Here is a 26,223-nt window from a genome sequence, read left to right as displayed (position 1 = left end):
TTTCACATGTACATACTACAGATGTACATCGACACGATTAGGTGACAGTCACAAGCAGGAAGCTACCAGCACTGTGAGCAAACCGACAGAAAAAGGACAATACTGATTTATCACGTGGGCAGGAGTCCCCCTCGAGTCCGTAGGTAATAGCAGTCTCTCCTGTTACACAGCCACTTACTATACTTGGAACACCTAGCACAACCATCACACTACACACTGGACTTGGATGAACGCTCTACCGGGGGCATTCACAGACGCACGGCTTCTAGATCTCCTTGCACTAAACAGTTTCTAAGATAAGCATTATGGAACCCAGTACAATTATTTAAACATACAAAAGTCCCTATGTAATTCAAGATACAGGTACCCATCTCGATCATACCACATGGACTATTGGTGGTGGTGGTTGTAGTTTCTTTCTTTCTTTTTTTTTTTTTAAAGAAAGTACACTAGGGGAAGTGAAAGCTCGATTTCCAGTTTGTCTTACTGATCCGAACGGAGGAGGGGTGCCAGTCACCCTGCACCACGCCTGACGCCCCGGCCCAGCTTGGAGGTTGGGTTTGCAGCTCAGGGGACGGTCTGGGGTGGAAGCTCCACTGTGCACCCGGCTGAGCCTTTACATCTAAGTTGTTTCGCCAGCTCCACCGTCAGTGGCGGGGTAACTCAGGGCAGGACTCGGTCCCCAGTGCTCTTCCTGCATCCGTGGTCTCTCACTACTGTGGTCGGGAATAGAATGAACGGGATCCCAAGTCTGACGTCTTCTCTAAATCCTCAACAGACTTCTGGGCTCTTTATTTAAATTCCAGTTAGGTGACACACAATGTGGGCTCTTTAAGTTTAAATTTTAGAGTCTGTAATGATGATATTAAAGTTTCTTCATTTTGTAGACCCCGTGTCGCTCCCAAAGCCGAGGAGACCACTACCCTTCCCACTTGTATCTTTTCCTTAATTAAATTATAAACCCAATTTTGGGAATGGCAAAAAGTACAAAGAAAACTCTTGACAGATACCATGTGATCTACTCTCTGGTGGCTCTTCACACTCACTGCAGTAGATTAAGCAGGACCCTGCTGTAAATTATTCCATGGATGGCTCAATGAGCACCAAAGTCAGATGACATTGTGTGAAAAAGTGCAAAACTGTTGAACGAAAGCGCTGACCCTGAACATGGATCCAGAGCTCTGCAAAGGGCCATTTGACTGGTTCAAATAATCTACACAACACTCATCAGAAATTCAGCATCTTTCTCTCCCTCCTAACGATCCTCTCCCAACACCCCTGACCCAAACCAAAAGGCCAACGTGGTAAGCCTACTTCTGTGAGCTCTGTGGAAGGGACCCAAGCAGTTCTATCAGCTGTGAGCCTATATTCTGGTGGAAGTGGTCTGGTAATCTCCGTAGAGCCATCCTTTGCCCATCATCAAAATGACCCCCTTCCCAAACTGTGCATGAAAAACAATATGATCCTTGAAACTAGGGGCAGAGTATCTCAGGATTCTTTCCTTTCCCCCCATCCCTTTGCACCTTTCCTCCCCCCACGGTGTGCTGCACCTGTGGCTGTAGAGAAGGACATGTGGCCACGTATGGGGTGAGGCCTCTCAGCTTCAGAAGCTTTTAATGAGCTTATAGGGTGTTATTCTGGACCCTTTGTGAAGCAGCCACCTCGTCTTATCCCTGGAATCTGAAGACTCTTACTAAAACAAATTAAGAATAGGTGAGCCTTATCTACTATGAGGTCACACCCTTCCTTGGGGATTGGGGGAAAAAAAGAGTAGAGAAAAAAAAAAAAGAAAGGCAGTTCTCAGGGTGTCAACAGGGGCATAGGGAGAAAAGAGAGAGACATGTAAGGGAGTGATGCGAGAACATTAGAAGTTTCCTGCGAGAAGGCACAGCCTCTGAGGCTCTGAGGCTCTGGAGCAGCATGTCCTCTGCTACCTAAGGGAGCAGAGTCCTAATTTGGTGGTTGGAAAGGCAACCCTCATGTCATCAGAAGTGTAAACACTGAAGAGAGGAGGCACTGGGCAGGATCACCAGGGAGAAGTCTGAAGACAGGAACTTGCAGGAGTAAGATCGGAGTGAAAGCTTGTGAAAGACGCCTCCTCTCCCCATACTAAATTCAACATGCCTCACCCTTTGGATGCCCTCTGTTCACATCTCACTCTTCTATCAAAGATGGAAAATAGTTTTAGAGAAATCCTTTTTATTTCAGTTTCTAAAAGATTTAAGGTCTCCCCTCCCTCCTCCTCCACTGATTTCCACTTTCATTCCCTGCTTCTGTGTCCCCACATAGCAATAGAGTTCTTCTGGAAAGAACTGGGAGATTGTTTAGGAGGTTTCAATTTCCTAGGAATCTGGGAAGATTGTTGAAAAGGCTTAGTGCTACTCAGAGCTCAATCCTAGCTGAGTCTCCCTGGTGTCTCAAGTTGCTGGAGGACCACTAAAGCTCAAGAGAAATGGTGAGGGGCTGGACAATGCTGAGCCAGGCATTGTTTTCAAAATGGGCAAAGAGGATATTGAAGAAAAATCAAAGATTTAAAAGCTTACCATACCTGGAAATACTTTGGGAGAAAAAACACCCCTCCCCCCCAAACACAACTCTCCATTCAGTTCATTTGTGAAATTAGGCCACTGGCTAGCAACCACAAGTGTGACTTTGAAAGGTAACTCTATCTCATTAATTTAATCTCTGTCTGCATTAGAATGATTAGACTGGCAAATTGAGGGAGAGATCACAGTAATGATCTGGATTTTTAGGACAGATCCTCCTCCTTTCCTGCAGGAGGCATTCACCAGTGGGTTAACAGGTTCAAGTCCATACTGTGTCGCTCTTAGGTGGGAGGCAAACGACTGCCACTTGGAATCCAAACCTAGAAGGGAATCAATGGTGGTCGAGAGGGGTTAGTCGGGGCCATCCATTTCTTCTTTAAAAAAAAAAAAAAGTTTCTTCATCAGTAGGTTCAGTGAGAGAGTAGATAGGATGACATCAGCTGCTGCTGGTAGGAGAGGTGATTTGTACCTTAGTAAAAACAACTGAATTTGGAGCAACCTTTTTAAGACAGAGGGGAAACAGAAAATTGTCTTTGTGCCAGGAGGCTGGAGAAAGAGGGTCCCTCATGGGGCTCACTGGACTGAGTTATGTAGAGACCATGTGGGAAAAAAAAAAAAAAGAAAAAGAAAAAAAAAATCTGGGTTCCAGGGTGCCATATTGGGAGGAAATCACCCTGGAACCATGAGGTGGCCCTCCCACCTCGGCCAGCGTGGCTCGTACTCCAGTACCATAGCCAGGTCTGGGTTGGCTCAGAAAGACCTACGGAGAGCAGAGCTGGGGCTTCAACTTAGGTTCCGCAGGCCTCTGTAGGGTGGTAAAAGGGACCAAAGTCATTTAGCCAGAAGGGAAGGCTGAGTGAACCAAGGGCTTGTGTGCCGCTTGCATTCTCCATTTCCAGGGGGCGATCACAGAGGTTTAGGGGAGCTAGAAGTATTCCCTAGGCAGTTAGGAACAACAGATCGCTGAAGGAGTCTGTGGAGCAGGGTAACCAGGAAGTCTTTAAAATTAGACTGTTCTAGTCCTTCGTGAATGCAGGGGGTGGGCTTGGAAATCTTCCAGGGCCTGGTCAGGCTTGTGAAAGGAGTCACACCAATGGCTCTGGAGGATTCTCTCTCTCTCTCTCTCCTTTCCTAGGTTCAGTTCAGGCAGTAACTGTTGAGGTTCTGACCTCTTCCTCTGAGCTTTTAGCCCGGACCCAGGGAAACGACTCTTAGGAAAGAGGCAACCATCCAACTCATTCAGGCGGTGGGCCGCAAGTCCCACTGGGAACGTCCCACTGTGACAACTGCAAGTCTTAGGGTGAGTGGGACCTGGGCAGGGGTGCTCACTGTCAGCCACCACACAATGCCGGCAGCACCTTTCAGCCATTACCCCCACGTGGCACAGACCAACACTGGTTCTACTCCAAGGCCTGGAACTCCAGATTCTTGTGCCTTCGGATCCAGACATTTCGGACTCACCCAGGCTACACTAAGCCTGAAACGCCATACAACGCGGAGAGCAGAGCGGTGTTGCCTTCATTACGAATGGTGCAGCATTGGATTTTCAAGTAAATCTAAGTGTTTCTATTGTCTTTAAAATGACATAAGATATGTCCAGTTATTAAAAAAAAAAAAGAAAAAAAATTACAAAATACAAATGCCCGTGTTAATTTAGCTAGTCTCAGACATTACATTCGAGAACATAGAAAAGCCGAAAATCTCCAGTTATAAGCACAAAACTAAGGAAAGTTATGGATCACTGACTTTTGTCACTAATCCATATATATATATTTTTTTTTTCAAATCACCTCCCCATATGACCTGGCCCAGTTGGTCTTTACATTGTGCAAGACTTGTCTGTTGGACCTTGGGAAGGTGGGGCAGGTCCCACGGTAGGGTTTGTTTTTGGGAGAACGGCCGGTTTGGGCCGCAGCGCTGGGGGTTTCAGCTGCACACCCATTCGGGGCGCCACCAGAGGCTTGAAAGTACTCATTGTGTCACTGGAGGAGCTCGTGCTACGTCGAATCTGAGGCTCCGAGCTCCTGAGGGCAACGTTGTGCAAGGGGCTGAGAGATTCTGTGGAGGTGGCGGGGGTGGGCACGTTCTTCACTTGTTCTAGGGTATCCAGCACCACGTCGGGGGCGTGCTTGGCTGTGCTCTGTCTCTCCAGTTCTCGGAGTTCATTCAAAGCAGTGTTCATCGTCTCCTCAATATCCTGTTGAAAAACAACCGGAGGGGGAGACCCAAGAGGCCCAGGGTTAGGACTGAGGCACAGAAACCCATGCACTTGGTTTCAAAGCAGACAGGCCAGCACAGGCACCACCGTTCCCACCTCACGCTCTGTGGAATTATCAGCACGGCGCCACCTCACACAATTTACTTCAACTCTGGATGCCGAGGAGACCAAGACCCAGCGTGCGTGGAGCCGCACCTCAAACGTCTGCCATGCTAAGGGTGCCAGGCAGGCTTCTCGTGATTTCTACCTTACATGCTGACTTACCGTCCAGGAATCTCTTTCAACTTAACGGTAAAAGGTAGCTTCACTTTAGATACTGTGATGATTTCTCAAGAAATACATGGGGCTGGGAACGAAGAGCAGGCTTCTTTCATTCATTTAACAAATAATTTTGAGCACTTGCTATGTACCTGACTGACTCCCAGCAGTTCTTCAAAATTCAGTTTTAGCCTTTCCCTGAGGCCCCCGTCCAGGGGATCTTGGTGGAAGTGGTGCTGCCTCACAGAGGGCATTTTGGTAATATGCTGTGTATTTTTTTTAAAAAAGTGTATTTATTGGGGATCCCTGGGTGGTTCAGCGGTTTAGCACCTGACTTTGGCCCAGGGTGCGATCCTGGAGACCCGGGATCGAGACCCGGGATTGAGACCCGGGATCGAGACCCGGGATTGAGTCCCGCGTCAGGCTCTCAGCATGGAGCCTGCTTCTCTCTCCTCCTGTGTCTCTGCCTCTTCTCTATGTCTATCATAAACAAATAAATAAATAAATCTTAAAAAAAAGAAAAAAAGTGTATTTATTTATCTGAGAGAGAGAGGCGAGCGTGCCAAGTATGAGTTGGGGGAGGAGGAGAGGGCGAGCATTCTCAAGCAGATTCCCCACTAAGCGCAGAGCGCAATGCTGGGCTTCATCTCATCACCCATGAGATTGTGACCTGAGCTGAAATCAAGTGGGTCACTCAACCAACTGAGCCACCCAGGCGCCCCCATGTGTATTTTTATTTTTATTTTATTTATTTTATTTTATTTTATTTTTATTTATGATAGCCACACACACAGAGAGAGAGAGAGAAAGAGAGAGAGGCAGAAACACAGGCAGAGGGAGAAGCAGGCTCCATGCACTGGGAGCCCGATGTGGGACTTGATCCTGGGTCTCCAGGATCGCGCCCAGGGCCAAACGCAGGCGCCAAACTGCTGCGCCACCCAGGGTGTATTTTTAAACACCAAAACAATGGGGTGGCATTATGGTGAGCAGGGGTCATACATACTAGATATGTTTCAGTATCGTGGATAGTTTACCTGCAATGACTTGTCCTGCATCTTGTTCAACTTCTGAAATGTCCTTCAGACACTTACGTAGGTGAAAATCCTGTTTATAATAACCTGAGTCCAGACCCTAACTCTGTCTTATATCGATATGCATTTTTAATTGTTGTATTTATGATAATCATATATGTAGGTGAAAGCGTCTTACTAGTTTCTTTGTCTTCTGGTATACTCAAGCATTAACCAAAGTACATTTGTTTTAATATTTATTTCTTTGCAATTTTTTAATATTTATATGCTTTATATGTCTTTTCAAATTAGGTATATCAGCTATCAATTTGTTTCACACAGTGAAGGGGGATTACAAAATATATATTTTAAAAAGGTAGCATGTGCTCCATTGATGGATAGATAAGCAAAATGTGGTATATACATCAATGGGATATTATTCAGCCTTAAAGAGGAAGGAAATCTTGCCATGTGCTACAATATGGATAAACCTTGAGGACACTAAGTGAAATAAGGGGCCAGTCATGGAAAGACAAATACCATATGATTCCGTTTATGTGAGGTAGTCCCACTCACAGAGCAGAGAGTAGAATGGGGGTGGCCAGGGGCTCAGGCTAGGGAACGGGAAAAAGAGGAGTTGTTCTTCAGAGGGCATAGGGTTTTAGTTTTGCAATTTGATAAAGTGCAATTTGAAAAAGTGTTTCACAAAGTGTGAATATACTTTACTGAACCGTACAATGAAAAATGGTTAAGATGGTAAATTTTACCTTCTGTGTTTTTACCATACGCACAAACACCAAAAGTGGAGTATTGTGTGAGACAGGCGGGGTGAAGACCCACTGCCCGGGTCTGACTGACTTGCCTCTTGTCTACACTCCCAGGGTTTCTTTCGCTCACCTGGAGCATAAGCCTCATGGCACTGCATAATGTACCCGATTTCCATATCCGCCTCTCACAGGATTGTAAGCACCTTCAGAAAGCAGCTGGCTATTGATTTAACTTTGCTTCAGTGAAGCCTGGCATAGGACCTGGTGCCAGGAAGCACTGAATAAAGGTTTGCTAAATAAGTAAACCAAGATACAATGGTCACATATGGATACTGTCCATTTTTTTTTTTTTAAACAACCCATCAGGGACTCCACTGATTTGTTTAATAAGAGAATGTGCGTGTTTTTTGTATGAACACCACGATGGCAGGCTTACTTGTCCTCATGGGAAAATCTGAAGATGAGAGATGGAAAGATAAATAAAGGACGCAGCTGGAAGCTGTTTTGTGAGGATGACATCACTTTTCAAGTGATTATTTTCGCATGTGATTTCTATTTGATGCTAAACATACGGATTTTTTTTTTTTTGAATTTTAACAAGTATTTGCCCCAGAGACATTGAGCAGAGCCTGGTTTATCTGTTGAGTTTTTGTTTTTATGATACGCAATTAAAGGATTTCCTGGGGTGCCTGGGTGGTTCAGCTGGTTGAGCATCTGACTCTTGATCTCTGCTCAGGTCTTGATCTCAGGGTCATGAGTTCAAGCCCAGCATGGAGCCTACTTCAAAAAAAAAAAAAAAAAAAAAAAAAAAGGGATTTCCTGGTTCTAGAAGCAAAAGGGTTAAACAGACCTTGTCATGCCTTCCTTCCTACTCCCAAGCTCCTAATTCCCTATCTTTCTAACCTAAATCCTGTTTCACCTGCTCATTATAAGCAGTGATGTTACGGATTTCTCAGATTGTTAAATTCAGCTGTAATCAAATATCACTGGTTCAATATAGGTCTCCAAGGACCCTGTATAGTACATCAAATAGAGAAAACCATAAGGTCAAGTCTTCTTGATTTTTGCTGAGAAACTGTTGTACATTTAAAATTGGTTTAATTTTTTAAAAAACACATGGAGCCCCTCACAATCTAATTTACATCCAAAATTTTCTTTAGTTAGGACACTGGTAATAGCTTGGAAATTTGTCACATCAGTGCAGGTCTCCTTGGGCACTCTTTATTAAAAATAATCCATCCTTAGTAGTTCCTCATGTTTGTTCCATTTATTTCTCATTCTCGTTTTTGATTGACTTAGTTCGTTTTTAAGCTTCAGGTGGCTGGAAGATGCTTTAGACTAATATGGCAAACCCCGAATCCAGTCACCTCTTTTGTCATTGGTGATACCCTTATTTTCTGATGGCCTATGCTAGGGGGAAAAACACTAGGGGAAAACTGGCAGAGTGATGGAAAAATCCATGAATCAATCTTGTTTTATCTTTATTTTGTCAATTTTAATCATTAGGAAAAACTATAAAGTCCTCTGCACTATGTGTTGGGAAGTGAAAAGTGACATCGGACTTAGACCTGCCGTTCTTCCAAGGGCTAGCCACGATCTATCTCTCCTACTATTCACGAACTAATCCAGCATTTCTCCTAAGCTGAAAGGGTCATGTTTCACATACACTAACATTTATCTGCTTTGGGCTCCCTAGTCTTTATATTAATTTGTCTAGTTTATTATCTTTAGCATGCTTTCAGGACCTGATAGGGCCAGTCCTCCCTCATTATTATTCTTTTTCAGATTTTTCCTGGTTATTTAGCAGTGATGTGTTTGAATGCCCTGGGTCCTACATTTCTGGCATGTCTCTGTTTAAATCAACACAAACCTTGGGTCCTTCCAGTAACAAATGGTTCTTCTTTTTCTTTCCTTTTTTTTTTTTTTTTTTTTTTTTAATTTATTCATGAGAGACACAGACAGAGAGAGGCAGAGACACAGGCAGAGGGAGAAGCAGGCTCCCTGCAGGGAGCCTGATGCCAGACTCGATCCCAGGACCCCGGGATCACGCCCTGAGCTGAAGGCAGACGCTCAACCATTGAGCCACCCAGGTGGCCCACAAATGGTTCATCTAAAGAGATCCTTAGTTAGGCCTTAAAGAATGAGGTAATTTCTTTTCTGTTTTCTTTAGAGCCCCTGTGTTTTTCTAGCTCTTGCTCTACATCTCCTGGTGGAGTTTGGGAAATGAACTTCTCTACAAAAACCATGACTACAAACAGTAAGTCTGCATACCTCCTTCATCACACCCCAGGTACGTAGCACGTGCCATCCCATGACATGCATCCTACCTGAGCGATTGTCTCTGGGTCCAATGGCTTATGGTCATTGAAGCCTGTGTATTGGCCTGACGATGTGGACCTTCTAATAGGAGGACTGTCGATCTTCTTGAGGGAGTCATGCCGGCTGATATTGGTCAGGCTACCATGGCCTGGCCGGCGCCTCCTCTCAGGACTATCATTGTTGAGGCCACGGTTCTGCAGCAGGCCCCGGGGGTGACTGCTCAGGCTTGGGGACCCCAGGTCAACTGAGGAGTTGGAAAGAGCATGCGGGGGGTGCAAGGGGCAATGGCCATCACTGGTCCTGCCAGGACGCCTTACTGGAGGGGGCGGCTCTCCTCTTTTTCTTTGTCTAGACATACACCAAAAGAGAGAGAAAACAGGGGATTTTATCATCCTGGGTAATACGACAAAGCTGCGGGTTCTGTGGCTCCTAAAAGCCCTGGGAAAAGTGGGGGTTCAGGGATCTGATTATCAGACTCCACCTACCTGGCTAAATAGCCGTCAGAGTGACGGTCTGTTGGGGAATTCATGTCCTTGGATGAAGACTTGTCCTCAGTGACTGGCCCACTGCTGGCCTCACTGTCAGCTTTTTGGCTCAGAGTATCTGAAAATGTATCATCCCTGAAACACAGGGGATCAAGAGTGAGGGTCTTTTGCTAGATGAATGGGAACAAAATAAGTGATGGCATTTACATATAGAAGTCTTTCCCTTATCAATGACTTTTTCCATAAGAAAAGTAATACAATTTCATTGCAGATCAAGTGGAAGATTCAGATATACAAAAAAGGGCAAATTCACAATCACTCAATATGACATAACAACCAGACACAACCGCTGCTAGAATTTTAGAAAATATCCCTCACGACTTTTTATCTATGCCTGGGTAAACGTGTAGGATGTCTGCATCTATGGGTATGGTATTTATACTATAGCTACCTATATGTTTATGTAGTTGAGATGTATGTGACTGTATGTTTGTATAAACACACATAATATTCCTTGGATTCTGAAATATACATTTTAACATTCTTTTTTCTTTTTCTAAAATTTTGGCTGAATCATTTCATCGCTGTATACATTTTATATAGTATATTTCTCTTTTCCTTGAAAAATTGCTCTGAAATTCGTGCTGCACTGTGAAATATTATATTCATAACATAGGGATTATGCTGTGCATATTTTTTTTCATTTAATATATATTATGACCATCTTCTCATTTCTTTAAAATTTTTTTATTTGTTTAAAACAGATTTTATTTATTTATTCATGAGAGACAGAGAGAGAGAGGCAGAGACACAGGCAGAGGGAGAAGCAGGCTTCCTGTGGGGAGCCCGATGTGGGACTTGATCCCGGGATCACCACCTGAGCCAAAGGCAGATGCTCAACCACGGAGCCACCCAGGTGCCCCAGATATTTTTAAATTACAGCAATATTAAAAAAAAAAAAAAAAGAAGCCTGAAGATGATTCTCTTTAGATATTAAGTCAGTATCCTTCCTCTGGGGAATCTGGAATTGAAATGGTAGTCAGACAGCAAGAAATGAGCACCACTGGTTTTAGGACTAGCAGCACTACTATAGCTCTTAGAGCTAATCTCCACATGGGTTACTTTTCTAAGACTTGTCCTCAGTGACTGGCCCACTGCTGGCCTCACTGCCAGCAGCTTCAAAGGGCATTTCTCACTAGCTCTTGCTCTACATCTCCTGGTGGAGTTTGGGAAATGAAAGCCTGCTGGCCTCGAAGTACCCTATTAGCAAAGACCCAATAGCAAGGTGAAGGACTGGGCCCGGCCCAGCCCAGCCCAGCCCAGCTCAGAGGTTTTGGCCCTGCAATCCCTTCCACTCTTCTGGAAAGACCAAGGCCCATTTAAGCCTAGTGGCTGGAGTCTTCTGGGGGGAGCTCTCTGGCGATGGGCGCGGGCACTACTCACATATCCTGCACCACTATGTACTGGTGTGGCACGAGCCCATCGATGCCGTTGTGCCTGCCTTCCCACCAGTCCTCAGATGCGCGGTGATAGAGCAGCAGGGAGGCACCCTTCTTGAAGGACAGTTCTCTGGCAGATCGCCCGACGTAGTCAAACTTGGCTATCGCTTCTATCGGTTCACATTCTACAAAGAACACACCAGAAGATGGTGAGGGAGAGAGTTGTGACGTAAGCACAAAACACTATGACAAAGTTCTCTAGGAGGCCTCAGAAATAGACAATAGACAAGGCCATTTCCATATCCAGAGCAAACAAGGTAGTAAGCAAATCATCAATGCAGGACAAGATCAGGCTTTGTTAAAAGAGATACAGAAAGACATTCTCTTGCTGTCATCAGTTTTTCAGGCCAAGAAAAATGGAACACTGGATCTTAATTTCCACAGCCTCTTACCAGAGATAGAATGACAGTCTAATAAAAAATATTTAAACTTTGCAACATGATGTATGAGATCTTTCCTTAGGTTTTAATATCCTCCATAATAACTCCAATATTATTTTGACAATGATGGAGTTCCCTTGTAACATATTAATAACCATGGATAACATGGAAAAAAATCACTATCCTCGAACACTAGGAAGTTTATGCGTTATCTGCTTAAAGAAAAATCAAGGTTACAAAACCCAGCATATTAAATACTGTTTGAGTACATTTAATTTCTTCATGTACTTTTCTGGCACTATCAAATCTTCCAACTCCCACCAACAGTCAAGATAATTTTGTTTTCTCCAGTATCAGTAGTAAATTCTAGTTACCTATGAAACAAGCCTAACTTAGACTGCCCTGTACTCAAAAGACCAGATTCAAATGGTATATTATCCAGAGATCAAAAGATATTCAAGGGGATGTGGTGAGTGAAAAAAACCAATCTCAAAAGGCTATAAAATGATGCCATTTATATAGCATGCTTGAAATGACACAATAGTCAAGACAGAGAACAGATTAGTGGTTGCCAGAGGTTGGGAAGAAATGGCCATGGCTACAAAGGGGGAGCACGAGGGACCCTGGTGATAAAACTGTATGTGCCCAAGTAAACGTCTGCACACACAGAAGAGTGCATGTAAAACTGGTGAAATGTGAATATGGCGGATGGGTTGTGTCCATGTCAATTTCCTGACCGTGATGCGGTTAGATAAGATTTTACCACGGAGGGAAGCTGGGATCTCTCTGGAGTATTTCTTACAACTGCATGGGAACCCAAGATGATTGTGAAATAAAAAAAAAATAATAAAAAAGATACTAAACTGTGGGCCTAGATTTGGAATTTCAGCCCTGATCTAATTCTGATCACAAAGGTTGAGGGCAAACAAGAGGACAAACTATACAAAACAACTACAAGAGATACTTTTTGTGATTCAGCTTATTGCAAAAAGCTCTTCAGTTTTGGGCCTTAGGATCTTTCCTTCCGTCTCCCCCCATCCCCCCCATCTTCACCCCTGCTATCTACAACAGAGGAGTAAACGTCTAATCAGTAACAAATAAAAAGGGCCAATACAAGTGCTAAATGTTCAGAGAAATGTATCTATGCAATGAGCAATACCTCATTTGCTAGAAACTGAGCATGCATTAGTTTCTGAATACTCTAGCATATATACACACCTAAGAGATTAAAACCTGTCTGCCAAATATTTTCTCATGAAATGGTCTTCTATTTTGCCTGATAATGAAGCACTGCATTTAAAATAGTTTATTTTCTCCCAAAGATTCCTGAGATATGTTTAACATCTTATATGGAATAATGGCATAAGAAACCACTGGATAACCAGCTAAGTTTTCTTTCTCACTTGATAAAGCTTAGGGATTACCTTATATGAAGGGCCTGGGTTAATTTCAGGTATACATTTAAAATAAAGACAAAAAAGCTGCCCTATCTGTTTTTGCTAGTGGATAATGATATTTTTTTTTAATGTTTTTTAACTTTTATTTATTTATGATAGTCACACAGAGAGAGAGAGAGAGAGAGAGAGAGAGAGAGAGAGGCAGAGACATAGGCAGAGGGAGAAGCAGGCTCCATGCACCGGGAGCCCGACGTGGGATTCGATCCCGGGTCTCCAGGATCGCGCCCTGGGCCAAAGGCAGGCGCTAAACCGCTGCACCACCCAGGGATCCCTGATATTTTTTTAAAAGATTTATTTACTTATTTATTAGAGAGAGAGAGAGAGAGAGAGAGAGAGAGAGAGAGAGACAGGCAGAGAAACAGGCAGCGGGAGAAGCAGCCTCCATGCAGGGAGCCCGACATGGGACTCGATCCCGGGACTCTGGGATCACGCCCTGGGCCGAAGGCAGGTGCTCAATCACTGAGCCACCCGGGTGTCCTGTGGATAATGTTTAAGGGGAAAAATTATTTCATATGACAAAATCACAATACTATAATCTATATGTAGTGTACTTCTTAGCAAAGTAGGAGTAAAAATAATTTTTAAAATAGTTTAAGTCCTTTAACAATTGACTATAGCTTTCAGATCATATGTTAGCACTCTAGTATTCCCCCTAAAATTGTATATTTAATTTTAAAAGATTTATTTGACAGAGAGAAAGACCATGTGGGGGAGGGGGAAGAGAATCTCAAGCAGACACTGCACTGAGGGTGGAGCCCATGCGGGGCTTGATTCCATGACCCTGACATCATGACCTGAGCTGAAACCAAGAGTTGGCACTTAACTGACTGTGCCATCCAGGTGCCCCTAAAATAATATTTTTTATTAAAACAATATGAATAGCAGTTTTATTAAATATCTATAAATCTGCTTCATAGAGGAGGGACTATAACTTTATATTCAAAGAGCTGACTTTATAGCTTGTTTTAAAATTGCAGATAAAAATAAAGTCCTGGTTGATCAGAGATGACAGATGCCAATTTTTTATAACCCTAGTTCTCCTCGGGGAAAGAAATAAACATGTTCATGGTACAGGGGACATGAATAAACATATCCATGGGAAGGAAAGAAGACATGCCCATTTGTTAAAAAGAACTTCATGACATGTAATTTGCAAATTCCTATGTGAACATGCCCATGTAATTTGAATTTCATTTTACTGAAAAAAAAAAAAAGAAAAAAGGAAAGATACCAGCTCATAACATAATGGGTAGTCTATGTACTCGTCAAAGGGAAATGAAGAAAGAACCATTAATATTCTTTAGACATTAATAATTAGACATTCAGTCATACATTGTCAATGCTGGCCAAGGGCTATTTAAGACTATTTAACAGATACACATGTATTTTATCATAATTTCATAATCATGCACTCTATGCTTGTTATCTCTGTTTATCTGTTGAAACAACTAGCAACAGGAATATCAGACTCTGCTTACTTAATTCAAATGTGGGGAGATTATGAAAGAATGACCCGAAGAATCAGAGTACATTTTTATTGGTAATTCTATATCAACTAGTAAGTCTGAGCAATTTCATTATTTTGACTCTTTCTATTCCTATGGGAGTCATTTCGCAGTCAAGTATCAATCAATAAGCTACTTATACACATCTTAGTCTCCTATTGCAGAGCAAGTCAATCTTAGGGCACTGTGATGCACCATATCCTTTCCTATAGAGTTATATGGTCTTTTAAGGTCATGCAGAGTCTCTGTAGAATGTCGCTGCCATCAATAACAGTAAGAATGAACATGATAATTTCATTTTCCTGAATGGCTATTATAACTGTGCAAAGGGGAAAAAGAATTCAGTACAGTTGATTTTCTGACTGTCCGGTGCTAGCAAGTCTTGCATTTCCATGTCTTGTCATCTCATATAAAATGCTAGTCCATCGCATTTTCTCTTTGGGACCTTGCCGTTCCTGACACTTCCCCTCCTAGATCTGTTACCCACTGCCCTTGCAGGTGATGGTTTTGTTCTATGAGCCTCTCTTTCAGAAACAAAAGCTACCCTTGTCTAGTGATAGTATGTCAGAGAAAGGAAAATACAATACCTGGATATCACAAGGATAATCAATAATCTTGTTAATTTAGTTACAGAATTTTAGAGGTTGGCTGTGTGCAAGGGTATCTGTTCTTTGTAGGCAATGCTTTTCTTTCCAGCAAAATCAGGTGAACATGGTTAAAATGTTATCGAAAACACAGAGCCCTTCAGTGAAACTTGTCTTTTGTAGTCAAGAGGTAAGAACAACAAACAGATGGCAGACTGATGTTTGGGAAGAGAGATGGCTGGGGCTTTGTCTTAGCTTTCCCAACTACTTGGGAAAGAAAGGAAACAGAGATGACATCAGTGAGAAAGGAATAAATCATATGGAGAAACGACTCGAGACAAAAGGGATGGTGGCAAGGGTAGGGCCCAAAGACTTTCAAAAGCAACATCACAGAAGTAGAAGCTCTCACTGTAAAGAATTTCTTCTAAATGAAGTTCTGAAAATATCAAATTCATCTTACTTTTGAAAACACAAAGAAACTTTTTTGGGGGGGTCAGATGTAACTTTTCAATATATAATCAAATAAGGAAGTTAAAATGCAATGCATGCTGAAGTGAAACAATTAAATTTTTTTTTTTAGAGCCGAGGGTGGGCATTAGACATTCTGATTACCCTCTCACTGAAATCAACAAAATATCCTGGATTTAAAAAGATCTTTGTAATTACATTAATAAGCTACCATGACAGTATGGAATATTAAAGACAAAAAAACTCAATGAAAGTGGGAACCCAGTGAGGTAAAGAGAATACTAGAAAATGTGATTCAGAGTTTTCCCTTGAGGGCATTTTCCCTGCCTGGTTAACTTAAACTTTTATTCTGGACAAAAAAAACTAAGGGTCTGCTCAGTGTAGAGAATGTAAGCCCCCCATAAAGGATCACACTCTCAGTGTCACAGTGAGCTTCTAGTTCTAGAAATCTTCCTCCCTCCTAGCCCTCTATACTTCTCCATACATCACCCCTGCTCCCTTCTGGATTTAAAAATAGAACCTATCTCAAACCTTGGAACAAATCATCTCCAAGAATCCCAACCACATTCCAGTCTTCAGGTAGGTAGGTTTTGCAGTTTAAAATCACACTGCCTGGGTGGCCTGGAAGACCGCAAGCTAAAAATTCAGTAAGGTCCCAAGTTGGTTGGTTGTGCCCCAGGCAGAAGTAGATGAAAAGCCTTTCTGGAGGAACTTACCTTCAACTGAGTCTACAGGAATTCCACACAGTTCTAAGGAATACATAAATAGTTTATAAAACACGCTGGAATATAAGACTCAATGATCAAGAACCCACCCTCCAAAAAAAAAAAAAAAATCCAGGAAGACTATAGATAATAGAATGATCAGAATCACACTTCAAAAAAATGGAAAGGATCAGTCTGAGTTCAAAGCGAAAGACTGGGGCAGCCTGGGTGGTCCAGCGGTTTAGCACCTGCCTTCGGCCCGGGGTGTGATCCTGGAGACCTGGGATCGAGTCCTGCATCAGGCTCTGCCTCTGTCTCTGCCTCTGTCTCTGCCTCTCTCTCTCTCTCTGTCTGTCATGAATAAATAAATAAAATCTTAAAAAAAAAAAAAAAAGCAAAAGACTGTAAAAAATGATTAAGCAGCTGAAATTGTTGAAAAAAATTATAAATATAAAACTCACTGGATGGGTTTAAAGCAGATTAGTCATAGCTAAAGAGAGAATAAAAGGATCAAGTATACAGCTAAAGAGGTATTAAGAAAAAATTGGCAGCTTTATATGTTCATATATTAAAAAAAGTGTTGGGGCGCGTGGCACAGTTGGTTGGGAGTCCAACTCTTGCTTTCGGCTCAAGTGTGATCTCAGGGTCGTGAGATCGAGACCCGCGTGGCATTCTGTGCTCAGTGCGGAGTCTGCTTAAGACTCCCTCTGCCCCACCCCCAGGTTGCTCACTCTCTCAAATAAATGAATCTTAAAAAAAAAAAAAGGTGTCAAACGGCCATCACTGAAGTGCCACTGGCTAAAATGAAGTTTAATCCTTTTGTGAGTTCTGACTGGGGCAAGAACCATAAAAGGCATTTCAATGCACCCTCTCAGATTCACAGGAAGATTATGTCATCCCCCGTTTCCAAAGAGCTGAGACTGAAGCACAACGTTTGATCCATGCACATCCAAAAGGATGATGACGTACAAGTTGTATGAGGATACTACAAAGGTCAGCAAATTGGCAAAGTAGTCCAGGTTACAAGAAGAAATATATCATCTTCATTGAATGAGTACAAGCAAGAGAGGGAAATGGCACAACTCTCCACGTGGGCATTGACCCTGGCAAAATGGTTGTCACAAGACAAAAATTGGACAAAGGCTGCAAAAAGATCCTTGAACATAAAGTCAAATCTTGCCGAGTAGGAAAGGAAAGGAGCAAACAGAAGGAAGCGACAACTGAGAAGATGCAGGAATAAAGTAATCTTACATATGACTTCAAACAAAAACTGTTAAAAAGAAAAAAAAAGTGATGAAAAGTAATGTTAAAGATTAAACTTGTTAGAAAAAGAAAAAAGATCTCTAGAGAGAAAAGTATAAAAGTTTATTGAGAGACATTAAATTACTAAAAATATGTCTGTGGACTGGAGGACTAAATATTATAAAAACATCAATTCTCTCCATGTTAATATATGTCAATTAGTGCAACTGCAATCACAACCCCAACAGGTTTTTAGTTTTTTGTTTTAAGAACTTGAAAAACAGTCTAAAATTCATGTGAAGTTGCAAAAGATCAAGACTTCTTAAGGAGAGCAAAGTCAGGGATCTTGATCTACCAAATATTAAGATTTATTAAAAGGTATCAAAATTAAGACAGGAGGGATAGACAAGTAGACGAGTGGAAAAGCAGAGAGCCCAAAAAGAGACTTGTGCAAAGAGGACAAGTTGTTTATGCAGAGCTTTGGAGAAAGGACAGTTAATGCCGGGACAACTGTGCATCCATATGGAGAAAAAGGAATGGATTCCCAACCTCACGCCACACCTCCAAAGAATTTCCTGGTACAATAAAGACCTACGTGTGAAACAGAAAACCCAAGAGCATTTAAAAGAGAATATGGGGGAATTATCTTCATACCTTCATTCAGCACAGAAGGATTTCTTAAAGGAGACACAAAGTGAAACAACCATGAGGGAAAAGATTGAGTAACTTCAACTCCTTTAAACGCTCCTTGTTCAGCAAAAGACATATTAAACACACGAAAGACAAATTACAGGGCACAAGATATTTGCAAAACATACACACAATAAAAGACCTGCTCTAGACCCACCAAGAACGCTTATAAATACAAAAAAAAAAAAAAAAAAAAAAAAAAAAGCCAAATCAAATTAAACCAAGCAAAAAAAAAAAAAGCCCAGAGATATGAATAGTGGATAAATGGGCCCTATCTCTCTCTCTCTCTCTCTCACACACACACACACACACAAAGAAGAAATCGAAGCACATAAAAGTTAGTGTATCCATATGAAATATATATATATATATATTATTTTGGAACCATATTTTTTATTTTCTGTATTCTGACATCTGGGACTGGCCCTCCCAAGGTTTACCAAATCCTACTGAGAATGTAAACAACTCTGTCTGTTGTGTGTTTCAAATACAAACCAACCAATTTAGAGCCTACACTGCAACCATCTCCTCTGGGTCACTAGCCACCTGCTCTAATCACCTGAGCCAGGTAGCAGACAACCAGAGGCAGCCCCTCTGTCCCAGAGCCTGCTGAAATTATTCAAACTAGCCAATCTGAAACCTGCTTACCCTGCCTTGCCTGTTCCTTCCAGCAGAAACCACAGCAAAGACTCCTGCCCCATTGCTCCTTCCACCTCTGCCTCTTGACCCACCTCGGTGCTTTCTGTTTGGCTACCTCTCGTGTGATGTACCCTTTTCTCTTGGGTACTGTGAGTAACAAAGTATTTTTTTTACTGGCAATCATCTCCTGATCTGTTGTTCTTACTACAGACCAAATTTTCTATTAATACTCTATATTGTAAAATAACATCATCAGTAACCAGAGGAATGCAAATTGAAATCACAAGATACCATGATGCATGGTAATATTGGCAAAGACGACAGTATCTTATAAAATTAAGTGTCAATGAATACGTCCGACTGGATGGCTGATACACTGCTGGTGGGGCTGGGTATCATAACAACTATTTTCAAAAATAGTTTGGCTCTATCTAGTGAAGTTGAAAACAGGCTTACTCCTTGGTGCGTATATCCTGGAGAAACTCCTGTACACTTGCAGTACTGCAGAAGCATACATGTTGAAAATATTCGTTACAACACTGTTTTTAATGGCAAAAAAATACAAAATACCTCACATATTCATCAATAATAAAATAAGTACACCCAGGAAAAAAATAAATACAATGGTATCTTATACAGTGGTAAAGTAAGTGATTATAATTGCGTGCAAAAATGTGGGTGAATCTTGGGAACATAATATTGAGTAGAAAAAAAATCATGAGAAGTATATACAGTATGATTCCATTTACAGAAAGTTCAAGAAAATAGAAAATGAAACAATAAACCATTTAAAAACACAAACATATCGCCGTTACCCCTCAGGGAGTAGGGAAGGCAATGGTAACAGGAAAGGCAAAGGTAGCGATGTTCTTTTTCTTCAACGTGGTAGTGGTTTGTGGTGTTCATTGTAATAGTATTCTTCATACACTTTACCCATATTTTCTAAATATTCTTTTGTATCCTACTGTATCCTTAATATAAATAATTCTAAAAAATGAATATTAAGGTTAGTTTTATAATGATATGGGCACAAGGGCATACCATCTTCACTGGTGTGGGGCTCTGTACCAGCGTCCTGATCCACTTCCTCCAATGTACCGTGCTCACTGTACGGGCTGTCACTGCGAAATGGAAAGAGCAATTCTTATAAAGTCAAAGGAAGAACTTAAAAAATGAACAACTGCTACTGCAAGTGAAAAGTAAGACTTCGGAATGGCAAAAAGTGGCTGGAAAGCCTTTCAATGAAATGCCGGAGGCTCCGAGGATTATCTGGTCCTGTGGGAATGCAGGTCCCTTCATCTTTGACAGATAATTCGTACCCACAGGAATTAAAATTGGTTGAATTCTAGGGGACTACGACTATTGTCCTATGGATACACCAGTTTCTGCAAATTCATTTCAACACACCTTACTGCATATAAATTGATGGCTCTTGGATTTCTGCTTTGAATTGGCTGCAGCATCTTTCTCTTTTCTTGACACAAGTTCATTGTAGATTTGAGAGAGTCATGATTTTATTCTTTCTAAAAACTTACCTTTTAATACAATCACACTCCTCAAATGTATGCCGGTAAATGGCGTGCATCTGTCACAAATACAAACCTGCCATTGCTGTAAAGCCCATTTATATTGCTGGTGTTGGGGAGAAGGGTAACTACTTTATCACGGACTTTCTGTTTAAAATGAACGATGCTAAAAAAATAAAAAATAAAATAAATAAAATAAAATGACCGATGCCTGTAGAGGATGCTTTGCATGGGTGAAGGACATAATCAAGCACAGTGTTACTGACTCCAAGACTCTCTATTATGGGGTCTGTCTGTAAAAAAGTAGTGACCACAAAAGTCTTAGGATCCAATGTATCAGATAATATTGACCAGACCTCCACATGTCGCTCTTTGATAAAAGGAACAAGACAACAGAACTTACTGATACAGCCCTGAATATTGGCCTTGCAATCAATACAACGATGAAAATAAAATTATGCATCTCAGCAGCGCTGAGTTTTATTCACTTCTCTTCCTAGAGCCAAGCTCACTCAGTACCTTGCACACACTAAGTGCTCGAGTAGATACTTCTGAATTCAGGTGTCAAATTTCTGGATGCACCATAGAACTGGGATCTATCACGCTTTGTTGTTTACATTTAGAAAGGAGTGCTTCTGGAAATAGTCAATCTTCAGTTTGTAGTAGGGGCTCCAGGAAGCAAAGTTACTTTTATTGCATGTGACTTCTTAGAAGCAGGAATTCATAGATCACATAGTGAGCACAAACATGTTAGGGTTCCCTGCCTTTGGGATTATTCAAATGACTGCACCACCCCCATATTCATATTTCACTGGGGACTACACGGCCATATTAAACACTTTTTAATCCAATGGCATAATTAATAATAAATTAGATAAAATAAAAAATATATTTTAAGGATTTATTTATTCATGAGAGACAGAGAGAGAGGCAGAGACACAGGCAGAGGGAGAAGCAGGATCCTCACAGGGAGCCTGATGTGGGTCTTGATCCCAGGACCTCAGGATCACACCATGAGCCAAAAGTAGGTGTTCAACCGCTGAGCCACCCAGGTGTCCCAAATTAAAATATATTTGCTTAAGATGACCAGCACTACTATCATTGGTTAGGATAATACTAATTAGTAAGAATGGATATTATTAAGAATGAAAACATATTTGGTTAACAGGGCTCCCTCCTTTATAATGATAAATCTGGAGTATTTTTATTTTTTAGAAAAGATTTTATTTATTTATTTTAGAGAGAGAGAGAGAGACAGAGATAGCAACTGAGAGAGCACAAGTGGGGAGGAGAGGGAGAAGCAGGCTCCCCACAGAGGAGGGAGCCCGATGCAGGACTCAATTCCAGGACCCCAGGATCATGACCTGAGCTGAAGGCAGATGCTTAAGTGCCTGAGCCCCTCAGGTGCCCCTGAAATTCTTTATATAGAGCCCAAACTATTTCAGAATGAAAAATGAAATTTGTCAGTTCAATCAGTTATCTTTGCCTGATATAACAGTAAAATTAATGCAGCTCCATATAATACGTTTTGAAACCGTTATTCTCTACAGATGATACAGTAGGGCCGATCCATTTAAAAAGGTATCATTCAATAGGGAAAAGGGAGGGATGAATAGGAATTTCCACAGTAAGAGGCCAGTGCTGTCATGTGTCTTAGTATTCTAATTTATCTCAAGTGTTCCTGCTTCTTCTTTTTTAAAACTGGAATCTTTGGCAACTTACAGTCAATTCTTTTTCTTAATTAAATCAATATCTGTTCTTTCATAATTTTCCCAGGGGTGTGAAAAACTAAAATTCCCGGACTTACCAATAGTCGTCTCCAGCCATACATTTCTCATAAATAGGGCCATCCAGCTCTTTAGCATCTGGGAAAATAGTTTCATGGTGGATGATGATGGTTTTGACAATTTCATTCACATGAGCCTGGCAAGACACTTGATCCTGTATTTCTGGGACGGGCATCAACGTGGGACCAAAACAAATGGCCAGGTTATAAGGGTCCATCATGTTCTCATCACTGTACTGTGAAAGGCTACGACGGAAAAGAAAAGGGTTACAAAAGAACAGGAGAGACAAAAAGAAAATTGATGTTTTAGATAAGAAACTTTATATTCTGAAAATAGGGATCCAAAGCATTTTGTTTGGTTTTTATCATCAGAATAAGATAATGTTCCATCTCTTTTAAGTTGCCTCAGCAAATTACAAAGAAAATAAAGCAACTTCTAACTTTTCAGCTAGGAAGAACTAAACGGGGAATATAAATCCTCCTTGCTTAATTAAGTGGCATTTTTCAAAGCCAGAACAGAGCTTAAGATAATTTTGATTACAACGGAGACCAGGATCAAGTAAATGAGTTTCGTTCACAAACACTAGGGTGAGGCTCTAAATGCCATTCCAGTAGATGTGGGAAGGGCAGTAGTGAGCTCCATAAAGCCTTGTGGATATCTTTAAAATGTCCTCCCACCTACTCAAAAACATCTCAGATTTCAGTTCTCCCTTATAAATCTTGAGGAAAGCCTAGAGGAAAACAAAGCACCTTTTCTTTGTGACCCCCGAAAGCAAGCAAAGAACTCTGGGCTTTATAATCTGCTTTTGGGGAAGACTACCAGAACTACCCAACAGTCAATGTCACAGAAGATGTTGTGGCAGCGACAAAACTCCCATTCCTCGTAGAGCTGGCAGGCTACAGACTTGGGGGGGAAATTTCTGGTTGTCGGTCCTAATTTGTAAATTCAGGCCAGTGGATATTTGTGAGATATTTTCCACAAGTGACTCAAAATAAGGCAGCTCTTTTTTGCTCTGCCTGGAACATGTGCAAAAGGTGCTGTTCTAGGGAGAAGCCAGAGACATGATCTTTCCAAGAATCAAATGTCAATCGTGGAAGGAAATGTGAAATCCAGGTGAACAGATGACAAATGGAAGAAGAGAAAAAAAAAAAAAAAAAGACTCAGTCACATTTGTGGGATGGTGACAGACACAAAGAAAAGGAAATACCACATGACCTGATCCTTTACGCATTTTGGGAAATAAGATAGCCTAGAAAGCAGAAAACACAAAAGCGTAATTTCCTCAGCTAACATATGCCTTTTCCTTCTGCCATTTCTCAAGCATACGCTCTTTAAAGAGGTTCACAGTAAAGGCAATGATCATGTTACGGATCATCTGGAAAATGGATGCACGGAGGAGAAGTGAGACTCAGAATAAGAACGGCCTAATTTTCAAAAGACACATGTGAGCTCAGTGGGGAGAGTCACAGTTAATCTTTCTGGATCTTAAATTTAGTGCTGGCTTGAAGAGCAAAATCTTGTTATAAAAATGTTATATAACCATGTTTCGATTTTACTATTAAGGGACAAGAGGCTTTCTCTCTTCTTCTAATTCCTGTCCCAAGCATCCCACCCTAGAGGTTGGGGCTGGTTTCTGCACGAAGGCAGGTGCAGCGAGCCCCAGGGGGCATCTCTGGGCATAAATGCTGGAAGCAATGCCAGCCGGCTGACTGGTGGCATGTCGTTTGCTCTTCTGTTGAGATTAGATTCAGGTTGTGAGAACTTTCTTGATGCCCAGTCTGCCTTCCTAGGCTATTGTGGTTTATTGGTTCGAAGTGGGTTTGCTCAGGTGTGCCAGGAAAATTTGGTGGGGACAGCACGTAGAGGGCCGGGGGGAACTCGAGGCGCTCCACACTGGGGAAGGGGGGCACATGCAAGGAAAGGTGAAGATGGCAAGTCTCTGGATTTTTTTTTTTCATTTGAGGATTTAATCCTAGTGAGGGAATAAGATCAAAACAACAACAACAACAATAACAAAACTCAACCCAAGTCCCTAACTAGGGAGGGATCATGAGCACCTGTGCTCCAAGAACTTCATCTTCAGCAAGGCAGGTCAAATGCCAAACAGAGAAATTCAGTTTCCAGGCCACTTTTCCCTATTTCCAGCCCCATTATGGCAAGAGGGGTGTGCACATGAGCCGAGTGCCTTGCCTGGGATTTGCCATGAACTCTGCAGCTCAGGCCCCCAGCCTACAGTCCCAATGGCTCTGGTTCATGGGGCTCTCTCGAATTTCTATCTTATGGGTCTTCCAGAATTTGGAAATGATGGCAGCTTGGTCAGAAGTGATCCCACCTTGCTTTTTGGTTTCTGAGCTGTCAAGAACACCTCTGGCTGGTTGAAATCCATGTCTGCTGATGCAACAGATACAACAGACGTAAGGATCCCCCTCATGTTCGCCAGCAAGGGGCAGAGCTCCTCAGGGGACACCTCTGGATAGAGCTGGCCCCATAGCAGCTCCTCTGTGATGTGCGGCTGCCACTGCTCAGCAGCTCGCTGGAGCTTCGGAGCCAGCTCGCCCGCCCAGGTCAGCAAGCCTGCAGGTTTTTAAAACCCCTTGGGTAATGAAGCTCCATCTCTCTAGATCCTGTTTCTAGTGGCGATTTCTATACAAACGGGTTCCTACTGTCATTCGTGCATATTTTAGCTCCCTGCAAGCATCTCCCCATTGGATGATACCTGGTTTCTGGGGTCAGCTTGGTGGGTATGATTTCAATAAAAGTCAGCAGGACTGTAGTAAGTCCCCAAGGCTTGTAAGAACTCTAAACCTCAAAAAAGAAGAAAAATAGAGAAGACAAAAATATCCTAATTTGGGGAAGGGAGAACCCAAACCATGTCAGAAGGAAAAGGCACTGCCCCGAGCTTACTCCTCCTAGATTCTTTTATTTCCAAGGACTTAGCTAGATCCTTGAATTAGCAAGGGGACTCTTAGCTAGGACTTGGGGAAGGTTTTCGTATAGTGGGGCCCATTTTTATTACAAGGAAGTCAAACAAATGAAAAGTCAAGGTGCTTAAATTAAAAGTTTCCTTGAAAATAATGCAGTGATTTTTTTTTTAAGGTTTCTGTTACATCGATGCTGAGCCTTTTATAAATATCTTCTTCTCGACAACGTCTCATTATATTGAGTTTGCAGAAGTTCTTTTTTGGATCCGCATATAATTCACATCTATAGTTCCCCTCCTTCCTTGACTTCCACATGAAGAATCACAGAAATTTTCTGCAGTGAGCGGGTGGTTTACATCATTTTGACAAAAATGTTCATGACATTAGCTTTGGGTGGAAGTTGGAAAAACACATATTTCACTGTCAAATGTTCTTTTTGGTGATATTTGTATATTTTTGCATGTATGGCCACAGTTTCTGCATCTTTCAGCTATCACACAAGGACCTTGATCTGCTGGAAGAAAAACACAGCTCCGGTCTATATTCAATCATCTTCTCCTCGATTCTGCTGACAAATGGGACCCAATGGCCATTTTGTAGAATCCAAGAACAAAGATAGAATTCAGAGCAGTGCAAATGGAAGTGCGGGACAGGCATTTGGGCAGAGTATTAGGAGTACTTACTGATTGAGGAAGGCAAAGAGGTACCTCATCACTATCAGGACGGACCTGGGCAAGGTCAGGAGGAGTTTGCGGATGTGAAGCGCCCTCTCATAGAGATTATCTATTCCTGCGGACAGAAGAGAACATGGTCAGGACTGTTTCACTTGCCACATTTAAAGCAGAACACTGGGTGTTGGTTATGATCTCAGCTCGGGTCTTGATCTCAGGGGTCGTGAGTTCAGGCTCCGCGTTGGGCTCTGTGCTGGGCACAAAGCCTAGAGAACACCGAGGACCAAATTTCATATCTGACCATAAGCAAGCCCTTGCCCCTGGTGAGACGCAGTTGTAACCAAAAACAGTGAATAAAAAACCCCCAAACCAAAACAAAGCAGTGAATAAGTGATCAGCTTGGCTATAATACCACTTCTGAGAGCATCTCCTCTGACCCATCACTTTTTTCTGACTGCCATGGTCTTGAGCAACTTAGCGTCTTCTAGGTTTAGAAATCATTTTTTCCCTTGCTGCTCTTCCTGGATTTTGCATCTGACATGGTTTC

The 26,223-nt window shown here is 42.0% G+C and overlaps 1 protein-coding gene and 1 pseudogene across 2 annotated transcripts in view; one reads left to right on the top strand and one right to left on the bottom strand.

The window, feature by feature from the left end:
- Positions 1–4,152: 4,152 nt before the first annotated feature.
- SRGAP1 (SLIT-ROBO Rho GTPase activating protein 1) overlaps positions 4,153–26,223 on the bottom strand; it is a 270,975-nt gene continuing 248,904 nt past the window's right edge. For both annotated transcript variants that reach the window (XM_072843073.1, XM_072843074.1), the window contains exons 16-22: positions 25,689–25,794; positions 22,105–22,329; positions 19,813–19,892; positions 11,047–11,227; positions 9,604–9,738; positions 9,127–9,466; positions 4,153–4,743 (exon numbers count right to left, since the gene is read on the bottom strand). In XM_072843073.1, coding sequence (XP_072699174.1) covers positions 4,366–4,743; positions 9,127–9,466; positions 9,604–9,738; positions 11,047–11,227; positions 19,813–19,892; positions 22,105–22,329; positions 25,689–25,794 — 1,445 coding nt within the window. In that variant the 3' untranslated portion in view covers positions 4,153–4,365. The remainder of the gene's footprint in view (positions 4,744–9,126; positions 9,467–9,603; positions 9,739–11,046; positions 11,228–19,812; positions 19,893–22,104; positions 22,330–25,688; positions 25,795–26,223) is intronic.
- On the top strand, positions 17,004–17,440 carry LOC140642131 (large ribosomal subunit protein uL24-like; annotated as a pseudogene).

The sequence above is a fragment of the Canis lupus genome, chromosome 11 (assembly GCF_048164855.1).
Source record: "Canis lupus baileyi chromosome 11, mCanLup2.hap1, whole genome shotgun sequence".
NCBI classification, from domain to species: Eukaryota; Metazoa; Chordata; class Mammalia; order Carnivora; family Canidae; genus Canis; species Canis lupus.
This window is presented reverse-complemented; position numbering and strand designations above follow the sequence as displayed.